This window comes from Manacus vitellinus, unplaced genomic scaffold (assembly GCF_001715985.3).
Source record: "Manacus vitellinus isolate BGI_N305 unplaced genomic scaffold, ASM171598v3 scaffold_70_pilon, whole genome shotgun sequence".
Classification (NCBI taxonomy): domain Eukaryota; kingdom Metazoa; phylum Chordata; class Aves; order Passeriformes; family Pipridae; genus Manacus; species Manacus vitellinus.
In genome coordinates this window covers 999,935-1,013,712 of record NW_021940754.1, presented here as the reverse complement: position 1 = coordinate 1,013,712, position 13,778 = coordinate 999,935, and the positions used below count along the sequence as shown (strand labels likewise).

General features: G+C 42.9%; 1 protein-coding gene across 1 annotated transcript in view; it reads left to right on the top strand.

Moving 5' to 3' along the window:
- The window catches only part of MEIS1 (Meis homeobox 1), a 104,301-nt gene that overhangs the window by 44,576 nt on the left and 45,947 nt on the right, over positions 1–13,778 (top strand). The window contains exon 6 of the mRNA XM_018084438.2: positions 7,755–7,900. Within this exon, the coding sequence (XP_017939927.1) occupies positions 7,755–7,900 (146 nt within the window). The remainder of the gene's footprint in view (positions 1–7,754; positions 7,901–13,778) is intronic.

The following is a 13,778-nucleotide window of genomic DNA, read 5'->3' as shown; positions in this document are numbered from 1 at the left end:
TTATAGCTGCTTGTGATCAGTCCAAGAGTCAAGTGTCTTAGAAGCTGGATAAACACAAAGATAGAGCCTGTTGTTAAGGAGCTATAGAGATTTACAGAAGTTGACCTTGTGGCCGTTTGGGGTATTAGTTGGGCATGTTTCCCCCATGGCAGAGCAGTCCTGTGCTCCTGCTGCTTCCAGTGCTCCTGCTTTACAAGGGAGTAAGTCTCAGTCGTATGCCATGGGCTTTTCATGGAGAATGCAACTGGTGAGACCTTTAGCTGGTAGGTCCAGCACTCCTGATGAGATTGAAGATAATAGGTTTCATAACAAAGACCTGTATTTGAGCAAAATGAGAGGATGACTGAAAAAGAATTTTTCCCAAGAAGTGGTAGGTTCGTCATGGTGGCTTTTAGGGTAGGGAAAAAAAAACTCAACTGTTTAAGCTTTTTACCTTTCTTGGTTAAAGCAGGATGTTTTTCTGTTTAAACCAGATACTTTTCTGTAGGGTATTTGCTTCCAACTGCTCAAAGTAAACTTTTGATGTTGGCAGCAGAAAGTTGTTTGCTTCCCATACAATGAATTGCTTTCTTTTCCGTGTTTCATTCTGTGTGTAGATGCACAGCTCCAGAAATGCCTCACAACTGACCCATAGTAGCGGAGTTTTCTGAACCCATTAAAAGTGCTACTTTGTGCAGGGGAAGAGGTTTCCTTCACTTCAGCTGTAAAAAGCTGCCAAAGAAATGAAAATGACTAAAATTTGTGGGTTTTCCCCCCACTATTTTTCAATGCTGTTTTTACTCTGTGCATAGACAGCTAATTTGTTCTTTGCTTGCCTGAAGGGAATTCAAGTCAAAAAGGAGGGTCGAGTTACTAGAGAAAGGTGCTCCTGTCTCTGAGGAACAAAGTACAATGATACAAGAAAAAACTTTGAAAGTTTGTCAAATGCCAGAGTGTAATTTATGCTTGTCCATGTTACTCTATCTGTGAATATTTTTGTAGGATATTTTTGCAACTGTGTCCTTTAGTATCTTGTAAATATGGATACTATCTGTGACTGACAACCTCCTACAGTTTATGTCATGGTCTGAATCCTTACATGAAACATGTACTGCATCTCCTTAGGAGATGTGTGCAAACCCAGACACATGGTATTTGTTCCTTACTAATGCTCATTTTCATCCTTGTTGTTCCTCATTAACTTTTTATTAAGTATATTTGAGAAGGCCTTCTCCTTAAGGAATATGAAAAAAAAATGATCCCTCATCAACACCACATTTCAAATTCACAAGCAGACTTACAGCATAGTTGTAAGTCATTTTTGGGGCTGTTCTGTAGGCCATTCAGTGTGCTGAGGTGATTACCATTGACCTCAGGGACTCCAGGAGTGGGTGCTTCTATCACGTCTGACTAACCATGGATCCAAAACAGCAGAAAATGTTTTTTACTGATAAGGAAATTACACAGTTACTTTATGCTTTCTGAAGTACCTTTCTGGTGGGAGTCCCATTCTCAACTTGTGTACCTTGCTTGGGCACTGGCAGGTTGAGAGCAGTCAGTGGGTTAATGTTACATATGCAATATATACATGCATGCATGTTTGAATTTTAAAATAATGTGGTTTGGGGAAATCTTCTAAACTTAAGAGCCTTTTAATGTCTAGACTTCTGTTTCTCCTGACTGAATAGGTGCAGCTTGGTTTAGCAACTGGGCATGCACCCCAGACTGTGCTGGTGCCTTCCAGTTCTCTCATGGCATACCTGAGCACTCAGCCCTTGTGCTGCTCAGCTTGCCTCCTTCCCCACCTTGCTCTGAGCAGGAATGATCATTTCTGAGTAGTGAACTCGTCCTTCTGTACTTGTGGACATGAATAGTAGCTGCCCTGACTCACGTCAGAGTCATTTGGGTGTGACTTCGGCTCACCACATTCCTGTGCCAAGCTGGAGATGGTTGTGTCAGAAACAAATTTTTAAAAAAATATACATATAAAAAAATTTTCCACATTCTTCTTTGATTGCCCAAGTCCATTCAGTGCTGGTGGTCTGAAGTGACGATCCTTGTTCTATTTCCTGTGAACTGTGGTTTGTAGCAGATTCCCTCTCAATTGCTTTACAGAAAAGCTTATTGTATCCCTAGACCTGCTTTTTGAGAATTCATAATTTTGTACCTTATAGGAAAATTTCACATGTAAGCCTGGCTTTGCTTTGCAAAAAGTCGTCATGGTGGATTGTGTGGGTATCCAGCAAACTGGAGTTTTGTTTCTGTAAAAGATAACATAGGTAAATCTGTGGAAATTATAGTCATTACTCTAAATTGGTATACTACACTGAAGAAAGGTTAAGGAAAGTTATTTTGCCACTTAAAATTTCTCTAATACATTATACTGCTTAAAGTTACTAATAATCTTCCTTTCCAGCTACCTGGAAAGGTTACTAAAGAGACTTTGGTTCTGGGAGTAGTTAAAAGAGAAAGGAAACAACAGACCTGTGGCTGGAGAGTGAACAGTTAAATATTTGGCTTAGATAATTTAGAATTTCTCATACTAGCAGAAGCAGGAATTTGAGGAATTTGTATCTAAATGCTTGTAAAAAAATTTATGGTAGAATTAAAAAGAAATCATGCATGTTTAGTGTTTCAGTTCCTAACATCAAATGCATTGCAAGTCTAGTTGTGGCAGAAGTCAATAGTTTTTGTCCAAACAAGGTGCATATTTAATTTATATTAGCTCATGAAATGCAAAAGTAAATGCAAACTGTGAAGTTTTTCTAGGATGCAGAAGCTGCTTTTAACAGGAGAGATTTGAATGCATACAAATAAGTTCAACATAGGGAGCTTCTAGAGGACTCTGATTTAGTCAGTCCACTTAAAAGTTGCTCCAGGCCTTTCCTAGGGCTTTGAGTGCACATCTTTCCCTTCGGTGAACTCCTTAAAGCAGTGGATTTAGATGCCTATCTAGAGCTGGACTGCAAAAGCTGGAAGGTGTTGTTCATCTTATTGTTTGGTAGACCTCAGCAAAGGTCTAGTGCCCTCCTCTTACCCCCTCTCAGCAAATTGAGCAGTGGACTCCAAAAACCTCTCTCACATCTCTTGGCAGAGGTGTGGGAAGCAGGCTTTTTAGAATAATCTGGTTTTCTTTGATATAAAAAATACTTTTCCTCCAAATGCAGATTTGATACCGGGACAGGGCTGCTTCCAGGGAGAAATAACCTGTTGAGTCTGGTGAAGGTACTTGTAGTAAAGCTGTATTTGGCACTTTGCTACTGAGATTTCTGGTGACTTAAAATTATATAAGGACCTTAGTTAAAAGAGTTACATGCAAAGGCATGGATTTTGTAGTTGAGCAAAGGGTTAGGATTTTTAGGATGTCTGAATTTTCAGCCTTTTTGAAACCTCCATGATTTGGGATTGGGAACATTTATGTCATATCTGGGCATTTCCTATGGTTGAGGTCTGAGGCGTATTTTGGAGCTGGAGTGGCTGAAAGTTGCCCATCTGTGCCACACTGTGTGTCTTTCCAGTGTCGCAGGGGGATGGCATTTAATTTGGGTCTGGTGTGAGAGCGAGGGAGGAGGCTTTGAATCACCAGCAAACTCCTTCCACAGCCATGGCTGCCGAAGGCGAGTGCCTGTGCCAAGTTGCTCTCCAGAAGCACCTATTTTGCCAACAAAGGTTCATAACACATCACCCAGGACAAAGAGAGTATTACCCACTCGAGGGGCTGCTGTAAACTTGGTTGCCCTTTGCTGCTTCTGCCTCTGATTTTTGGGGGAGTGGGAGGGGAAGGGAAGTCGTAAGAGGCAATGACAGCGGAGAGGGGGACGCAGTGAGAAGAGCCCCTGCTGGCACGGCCAGCCTGACCCATTCAGCAGGGCTGAATACGATAAATGCTGCTTTATCCTTTCTTGAAAGGAACAAGATAGCAAGGCCTAAATGCCTGGGTGTGCTTAAATAGGCAACTCTGGGACGCCGGAGTCGAGGGCGTTTGAAATCGGAGCTCCCCAACAGCCAGGGAGCTGCCACAGGTCACCTGCCTCGCTCCATGGGGACTGGCCCAGGTCTGGCAAGGAATCGTGCACGGACGAATTGTAGTACAAATTCCTTTCTTTGTTGGTTGGCCTCTTTCACTAGACCATGGCCTATAAAAAATTGTGTAAAAACAATTCTTAAATATTATTTGAAAGGGCAAACGGCCACGCTGAAAGGTTTGACAGTTTGACATATAGCGCCTGGTCTTGCTCGCCAGGGAGCGGGCGTGCGGAGCCCGGGCTCTCCTCCTGCTCCTTACAGGCTCCGGGTTTTCTGTTGTTTCTTTTTTTTTTTTAAGCAGCGTCTAGTTGCTGTGCAGAGTTGCTGCGCTCCCAGCAATTTGACAGGCAACGAGTCTGCTTCAGTGATCTTAAATCCTTTTAGACTAATTTGCGAGCGAGCAGAAAAACAGCTAGCACCTTCGGATCCAGCACTCAAAACCAGGGAATCAGGTATTGCCAATTAAAGTGCCATTTCCAACCATCATATCAAGACAGATTACTTGCAATTCCTCTGATAATGTCACTCCACGCCTAAAGAGAAAGCGGGATGGAGTTTCTCCATGGACAAAGGATCCGCATGGACCAAACTCCTCGGCGAGCGGGGCGGAGGGAGCGCGGTGGGGTCGGCACATACACACATGCATATGTGCAGCGTAAAGGCGAGCAGTGCGCCCGCTTTGACCCCAGATAGCCATGGGCCATTCTGAAGAGCCTGTGGCCCCTCAGTCACTGGCCTACTAGTTAATTGCCACACGGACTTCGTGACACATGGGCAGATAATATGACATTTTCAGTTTCTGTCACTAGCAAACGCCATGGCGTTGCTTGCACTAGTTGCTAAGAAGCTGTCAGAAACCATTAGCAGCTGGCTAAAGTTGCCCTATGGCATTTCCTCATGGCATCAGCAAAACAAGCATAAATCACCCAGCGGAGCCTCCCGCTATACTAATGAGGCTGTAAGCTTGTTTATGGACTAGCATCATTTCTATGATTATTTCCACCTTTTCAGTTCGCCTTCATTTGGCAGCAGGAGAAGTCAACTTCAGGAACAGAGTCGCCACCGACATTTTACAAATGCAGTTCGTAGCTGCTACCGTGTGGCTGGTCAGTGGTGCTTCAAGTTTGTTTAGTAATCTTTAAAAGGAGGAAAAGAGGGGGGGGAAAAAAAAAAGAAAGGGCGGGGGGAATCTCTGGAGACCTCACAGAGGTGAGTGTATCGAGTTGCAAAGTAGATGGAAATACTAAAATCCACAATTGACCATTTAGAGTTCTCTCTGTGGTTTCAGTCTTTACGGGATCAATTTTCCATTTAAAAAAAGTGGAAGAGGTTAAACAATTTACAGAAGTCTACCGAAGCATTTGCTCCAAGGATAGCTGGGCGCTTTCTTATTCTCTCCCTGCTTTTCACTTTCTCTAACTTGTGTCGGTCGAGGCCAGGGTTTATTGTTTTAGGCTTTTCTGAACATACACCAGTATTTACACTGGATTGAAAGCATTTGCTTCCAATGAAAATCTTGTCTTAGATTACAGCCCAGCAGTGTAATTTCCCTCCCAGATGGGAGTAAAGTAGCAGTATTTGCCTAAAAACAGTAGGAAGAACAAACTGTGCATTAAGCCAAGGCTGTTTTTGGCTTGAGCTAATGATGTAACAGAAACCTTTTATTTGGGATAGGTCACTGCCCGGGATTGAAGGAGGTGATCTGGCTCGCGCTTGAAAGGTTTCTCCATTGTATCTACATAAGTCTTCACTTAAAAAATCCTGTTCCTAATGCTTCTGCTTTCATACAGCAGAAATAAACAGGAAAGGTTCTGGGGAGTGTTATAGGTGGAATGCAGAAAGCTTTTCCTCCCCTAATGGAGGATATAATTCAGGTGCCCTGGAGGCATGCTTTCAGGAATTCTCTTGCCCGAGGTAATGGGAAGCTAAGGCTGCTTGAAGGCCTTGATTATCTATTGATGCACAAAGCTGGAAAAAAAGTCATCTCCCTTGGATTATAGTAGATATTTCCATAAATTATCAATGAGTCCTCCTCCCGTCAGGCATGAGGCAATGCCTGCTAAATTAATCTGAAGGGGGTTTGAAATGAGTGTATTTTTAAAAAAATGGGGTGGGGGGAGAGGGTGGGTGGACGATGGCAGGGAGGTGGTGAAAGGCAGTGTCATTAGGTTAGAAGCTTTTCATTTTTAATCAATGAATGCGTAATACTTTTCTTTTCCTTGTTTGCCTCTCGCAGACAGAAAGTGGATTAGCCCGTGGAATTTTAAATGCTGTTGAGTTGTTTCCTTTGCTCATGTTTCTTTTATGAATTATTATTTTATATGGTGAATTGCTTCTCTGTATAAAAGCCCTTTTTTACATACTGGGCTTTCAAAGAATTTGTCGGCTATCTAATTTCTTCATAAAAATTTTGTTTGTTTCTGTAACTAACCAAGGTTACCATTTCATTAAAGACACGGGCCAAGTCATAAGGACAATTATAAATTTGCCACGGTCAGTAACATGCTAAAAATATAAAACTAATAATAGCTTTTTTTTTTTGGTGCTGAAAGCTGTTTAACAAATCACAATTTTGACAGTCTGCATCCCTTTTTTTAAAAACATATTTTATTTTTGTCCCTAATGGAGATAGTTTGTTTTCAGCCCAATTCAGGTGGCTTTCTTGATCATTCTTGCCAAGTAAAAAACACTTACCTAATAACATCACAACTCCATGTTGCTACAAATACAGTGTCCTTGGAAGCCAGGATACACCGTTCAGTCCACATGCAGTGAATGCAAAGACTTACTTGCTCTGTGGGCTTGTTTATGAACTGTGTCCAGGGTTTGAAACAAAAATTGCGTGCAAACTGGCCAGGCACTGCAACTTTTGTTTTCCTTTGGTCACTAACCCATCAGCCCAGACCCAAGGTGGCTGCTATGCAGTGACATCCTCCCCTAGACATGTTGGTAATGTGTTGAGAACTGTCTGTGACCTTCTCTGCATTAAGGAAATTCATTCTGGATCAGTTATTGTTTAACAGGAGCAGACACCTATTACGGATATGGCACGCTGGAACAAAGCAGGGAGTTAATTCCTAATGGTGTATGTCAAATTGGTGCTTGCTTATGAGTTTCTTTTGGCTGGGGCTGGGAAGAGGGGAGGCCAGTTAGCTGCCCACCTCCCATCAAAGAGTCAGGGGACGTCAGACATCTGTAAAAGACTTAGTATAAGTGATGCCCCAGTCATCTGGTTATTTCCAAATTTGTGGAGAGACTGTGATGCAGTAAGAGAGCTGCATTCACCCTGCTTTTCACATCCCAGAGCGGGACCAGGCACCCGACTTCACACATGTCATGATCCCCATCCCGGAACACCACTTTCCTGATTGTCAGCTCGGCCAAAGAAGCTGATTGGGATGAATCTTTGGGAAGTGACCTAGTGTGAAGAAAACCCACCGTTTCCACCTTTGCAAGCTGGATGCTTGCAAGTTTTTTACAATTTTTAAACACTTTTTGTTTTGGGTTACCGTGGCAAAAATGGCCACACTGTCCTTCAGGATAAACCAGAATGGGGCCGACACAGTTCTGAGACCCTCCCTTTCCCCGTGTCTCTCCCTCCCTCCCCCATCCCCTCAACCCCTGGTGAATTACGGTGTTAAAGAATTTATACCTCATTTAAATATTCATGCAGTTTATACCCAAAGCCAGGCTTCGGCTGAAGTATATAAAGGTAGCATAAGTCAAAATTTGATTCACTATATTTACAGGTGACGGCTTGGACAACAGTGTAGCTTCCCCCAGCACAGGTGATGATGATGATCCAGATAAGGACAAAAAGCGACATAAAAAGCGTGGCATCTTTCCCAAAGTAGCCACAAATATCATGAGGGCATGGCTGTTCCAGCATCTAACAGTAAGTGAACTCTAGATCACATATGCAAAATAAAACATGGATAATGTCATAGTTGTAGTAGTCGTAGAAAGCAAAAAATACGTATGATGTTGCTGACAGGCAGCTGAGGAACTGTTCCGGGCAGAGCTGTTGTTGCCTCATTTGCTAGATGCCAGGGGAAGAGCACAGAGTGTATGTTTTGATGGTTTGGGGTTTTGTGTGTGTGTGTGCGCGTGCTGTTTTTAGATATTTTTTGTTTGTTTGTTTGAGACGCAGTTGTTAACGGGACGTCACTGCGAAATGTGATTTCTGCTTAAAGCTTCTATGAATACAACCCCACAGACCTGTCCTGCTTTGCAGCTCCGCTCAGCTGATGTGGGAATCGCTGCTCTGGAGCACAGAGCAGCATTCGGCCCCTGGTTCTGTGCTCCGGAGAGCTGCGGAAAACAATTGGGGAGATTAAAAAAAACAAAGCCAAAAGCAAACAAAGACCATATTCAGATGTTTGTCAGAGATCATCAGAAGCTTCATGATGAAAGGTCTGAATGTATCTGGTTTAATAGCAAAGTGTAATTTTTTTCTTTGAGACATTCTCATTCCCAGAGTGTAAGTTACCCCCGTATTTAATGTTAGAAAGTGGTGGGGGGATGCGCAGCTATTTCTGTTACCACAGCTACTGTATGTTTTTGTTTTTTTTATTCCTGGGATTTGAAATCAAAGCTCTGGACAGGTGTGTGGGGTTAAGCTGGATGCTGGAGCTGCTTTCAAAGCTTTATATTGTGTACCACACCTTCTAATGTTAGCATTTAGAAAAGTGTTTCTAATGCCATTCTCCTTTTTCATCAAATTGTGATCTGTCACTATGCTTTTATCCACTGTGGGGATATGAGCTTTCAGCCTCAGGTTTTCTATCTCAGCCTTTCTATGCCAGGAGGATAAGGGTCAGGAGAGAGGTACTGAGGGTCTGCTGGTAGTAGTGAAGAATGGCTCTTCCCTCTAATTCCAGTGGTTGACTCTCCTCCCCTCTGCCTGTAGTTAGGGTCGGGATGAAACTAGAAGCTGGCCAGCTTGCCCAGCCCTGGTGGGAGCTCTGCCAAGAGTATAGCTGTAAAGTGGAGGAAGCTCTCATGCACATCACCCCTCCGTCCCCAGCTGAGCCAAGAAACCAGACACCTGCCATGACTCTTGTCAGCACGGGGATCAGGCAGGGAATCCTGTCCCGTGCGGTCCTGGGTTGCTATGAATGAACCCTCATGTTGGAGCATTACTCCTCTGAGGCCAGAGGGGGCCTCGGATATCTCCAAGTTAATCTCTCTCCCTGGCAGACTCCATGTCCGTCGTGCCCCAGCTTTGCCTGCTCCTTATCCCTGCGTGGTGCGTTCAGTGCCATCACTTCCAAAGGCTGAGGTCCCTTTATGTGTTGGCAGCTCCCCATTTTGAGGTCCTCACCCAAGGTGAGCTGATGCCTGGCTTCTCTCTGCAGGTAGATGTGAGGTAAAGGACATCCACCTCTGAACAGTCCAGGGATGCTGTGCCAGCAACAACCAGCCTGGCACAGCTGGTTTAGGTTTTGGATTGAGGAGATGCCCTGGAAACTCTGCAGCTGGGACAAGGCACACCAGGAAATGCTGAGCTGCATGTCAGACCCTGCAGTTTCCAGTGAGGAATTGCAAATTAAGTAGCATAAATATTTTTCCTGAGAGTGTCCTGTTGCTGTGTTTGTGCTGGTAAATAAAACATCACCCAGACCCAAGCACAGGAATGTGAGGGTCTATCCTGGTAAACTGCTCGAGCAGTCTTCATCACGCTCTTAGCCTGGACCAGCTACCCTCTTCCAAGCCCATTCCTGGGAAGGCAGAAGGCTACAGGGTGTCTCCAAAAAGCCCTTGTGGCAGGAACCACCCTGTGTTGAGCATTTAACTACATGGGCTTGACCTGACCCTGCAGCTAGTTTCATGCACAGCCTCAGGACCCCCTCACTGTTTCATCTGGGTTAGTTGTAGGGTTCCAGTGCCTTTTCATTCTTCTCCTGTGAGGTAATAGTGTGCAGAAGAGGAGAGTGCCTGTAGAACTTGGTGAAGGGCTCCTTGCAGCTCCTGGGAGATGTCTGAACATTTGTAAGATGATCTCTTCTGGAAGACACAAATACAGGAAGAACCATTCCCCCTAGAACCTATGCAGTGAAGCTGCTGCATTTTCTACCTTGCAGCACTGAGCTAAAGCTTGCTTTAAAAATCCACCATTCCCTGTGCAGATCCACACCAGCCAGGTGAAGCAGGTGGTTTTTATTGCAGGGCAGCTTTTTCCTCTCCTGGCAGCATGGTAGATCCAGAGTTCTTTGATCAATTCAGTAAAACAGAACTGGTTTATCCAGTCCAGTCTTCTTCAGGTAGGGCCTTGAGACAGACTCTAGGTGGGATCTTGGCCAGTTTCCTCAAATTAAAACACTTCTGGAGAACACTGTAGGCTCTTCCTAGTGCTAGAGCAATGCAGAGTGTTGTAAACACTGCTTGGGGTGCTGTCCTCTCTGCAAAAAAAACCAAGAAAACCCCAGGCCTAAATACTGGCTCTAATCAGAGCTGAGGAGTAGCGGGGGGAGAGACATTTATAAGGGCATTCGGCTTTCATGACTGCTCTTAAAACCCTGCACGGTGGTATGGTGGTATCCCCAGCTGGTTTCCTTGCTGCAGGAGGGAGATCATTCCAAGGAAACTAGAGATCCCACACCATTTATTTATTTATTTATCCATCCATCTATTTGTTTATCGGTGGATTTGGTCTTTCGTAGGGTGAACACAAGGTCCTCTCTAAAGTGGGAGGTGAGGAGAGACAGGGAGGTGGTTCTATTCAGGCAGGGGATATGTCAGGGCAGGCCCCTGTGCTTTACCTGCCTTCACTTTGCCACCTGAAAAATGGCAGGGAAGAAATGAGCAGCAGTTAAGTGCAAAATCCAGCATCCCCCTGACCACTGGTGCTTCCTAATTGGGGTGTTAGTTGGGAGCCCTCCTTTTCAGGAGCAAATTTTTTGGTTTTTTCCCCTCGCAATTGTAATATTAGTGCACATCAGCAGCATGGAATTAAACAAAATAGACAGTAATTGCTGTGTCTGTCATACTAATGATTACTGGTTGGAAAGACTTAAAATAAATGTTGGACGAATGTAATCTTTCAAAAGGTTGGTTTAGTTCCTTCTATGCAGTTATTCCATCTCCAAGAGCATTAAGTCTTCCTCTGTGTACTGACTTCATTTCCGAAGGTTTGTCCCCTAGTTCTTGTTTCTCACTTGGGAGGAAATCCTTTTTTTTTTTTCTCTCCGGATGTTGAAATGTTTGGGCAGTAGTTCCCACTCAGTGTCAGGCTCCAGCCCCCCCAAATATTTTGACTGATGTGCAGAACTAAGCTGACATATGCCCAAAGGGTAGGCAAGCGCTGTCCTCTGCAGATGCAGGCAGTATGCTCTGAAGCAATATAGGGAATAACTTCATCCAAATTGCCTTTTTTATTTTTTTTTTCCCTCTTGGAACAACAACAACAAAAACAATCAGCTAAAACAATTGCAAAAGTGCTGAGCAGACTCACACTTAGGACTGCGCAGGTTTGTTTTTTTTTTTTTTNTTTTTTTTTTTAACTGTTTGCTATTCTGACTTAATTTTGATTAAGCGTGTGGGTTGGAAGAGCTGCTCAGGTTGACTCTTAGACGGGCAAAATGTAGTTGTGGAGCTTGTTGAGATTTTTGCTGGTAGATTATGACAAGAGCTGGTAAATTTGGAGGTTTATGAAATCTATTTTTAGGATTTTGCTATAAATTTGAGATGGCAGCCTGTTTACTATGTGGATTAAAGGAAAAAAAAAAAAGAAGAGAAAAAACTTCTAATAATTTGAAGAGGTGAGGACATCCCTGAACTGTTAACGGGGAGTCAGAATTGAGAAGAGTCTTGTAGAGTGGCTTCAGATGAACATCAAATACCATGGCAGGGGCTGGAGGAGGGACTGGGGCAAACCAGTTCTGTGCTGTCTCTGGCCTTCAGAAAGTCACTCTAAAGATAATTTTGGGGTGTGTTGCAACCCAACAATGTTTCGTGGGCCTTTTAGACTTTTTAAACAATTTTTAAAAATTATTTCTTGGATCATTTAATATTCACGGATCATTTCTTCCCCCCCATTTTTCAAGCAGATCTCCTCACTGTAATGTGAGGAGACCCTCACCCTCAGCAAGAATTGTGAAATAAGGGAAAACCTTGGAGAGAGGGAAGGGGAAGAAAAAAATAATCTTGCTTACAATTAAATATATAAATTTAATTGTGGCAACAGAATTAGTTTCTGCTTCAACCCATTGTATGCTTTTGTCCCAGTTTTTTTGTATAAATTGGTATTTGGAATTGGTATAAATTCCTTTTTGTTCAAAACTAGAAGAAGGGAGTTTGGGGGGTGTTGTTTCAAGTTTGTTTTTTTTTTTCTCATTGTCAATTCTCTGCATACTTTAAATCCAGCTTAATTTAAAATGTTGGTATTCAAACCTCATTTTGGGGATTATACGATGTAATTGGTTTGTTATATGATGAGTATTTGATGATCTTCACGTTCATCATCTAATCAGGCAAAAAAAGCCATAAAATTATAATCCCAAAAGATGTTTAATAACAATTTAAACTATTGAAGGCTTTATTTAAGCACATTAGGGGATTATAAACTACTCTTTTTTAATGGTGCCAGGAGGTAGATTCAAGGACTTCAAACACCTTTTAAAAAACAAATTGCCATGATTTAAAAAAAAATGAATGGGCCGAGGATTTCTTTCATGTAAATCCCATAATTTAATCATTATTTTTAACTGCTTTTAAAACAATTTCCTTAAGAGGTTAAATCTCACTGAAATGGGACACTGAGCAGAAAGTAAAAGACATGGCTGAAAAATGTTGACTTTAAAGTGAAAGGATTTTTTTCTATTATGTAACTGGATTTTTAACCTTTATTGGTTGCTTGATACCATGCTAATAAACAAGAAAATAAGCCATATTCAACTATTTAGTGAAGCTGTTATTTGTATAACAGGTTTTTTTGGAGGGAAATATTTGAAGGAGATACTTTATATCCTAATCTAGCTGAGAAAAATAGTCCCCATCGTTTCAAGGATGTTATTGTGATAAGAAAATTATATTATACCTCTTAATTCTATAGCTTTTCTTTATGTATGAATATTTTACTGGCTAGCAACTTTTTAAAGTTAAAACAAGTGGATCTCATGTCTTTTCTCATCCCTCCATGGTTGTGAGATTTTGCCTTGGGAGGAACATGGGGTTAATTTGGCTCCCTGCCCCTACTCCCATGCGGGACACTTGTCTGGTTTCGAAAAGGAGTATAGTGAAAGGGTAGGTGTGTACAAAACTAGGGTGCTGAAAACATAAAAAGAGGAAAATAATTGGCTAAAACCAGGTTTTTTTGTCCTCCTCTTGAGAGGTTTGGAGGCATAAAACAAAATAACTCCCCTTGCCTCTCCCCCCCCACCAAAAAGTGCAAATTACAATGAGTTTTCATCATGCACCAACTGATACTTGCTCTGCAAAATGCCAAAGGGCTCCTGGAGCTCATCTGCGTAAGAGGGATCATATTTCCATGTATTGGACTCAGAACAGGCGGGGGGTGTCCCCCCGCTTTATCCCAAATACGCAAGTCTCCTCTTTCACTTGATTTTATTGTGGGCAAGGCTGTAAAAAGCTTTCTTCCACATCTGCAAGACTTCTTAGTGCCAGCTGTCCCAAATTCCTGGGAAAAGCCAGGCTTTTTAGCTTGCCTTGGGTCACTGTGCACCGCCATCCCCTTGACTGGGAAGGTGGGAGCCAGGGCTCTTCCTGCTCCAGGCAGTGGGAAGACTTGTCAGAGCATCCAGCAAAAGCATCTA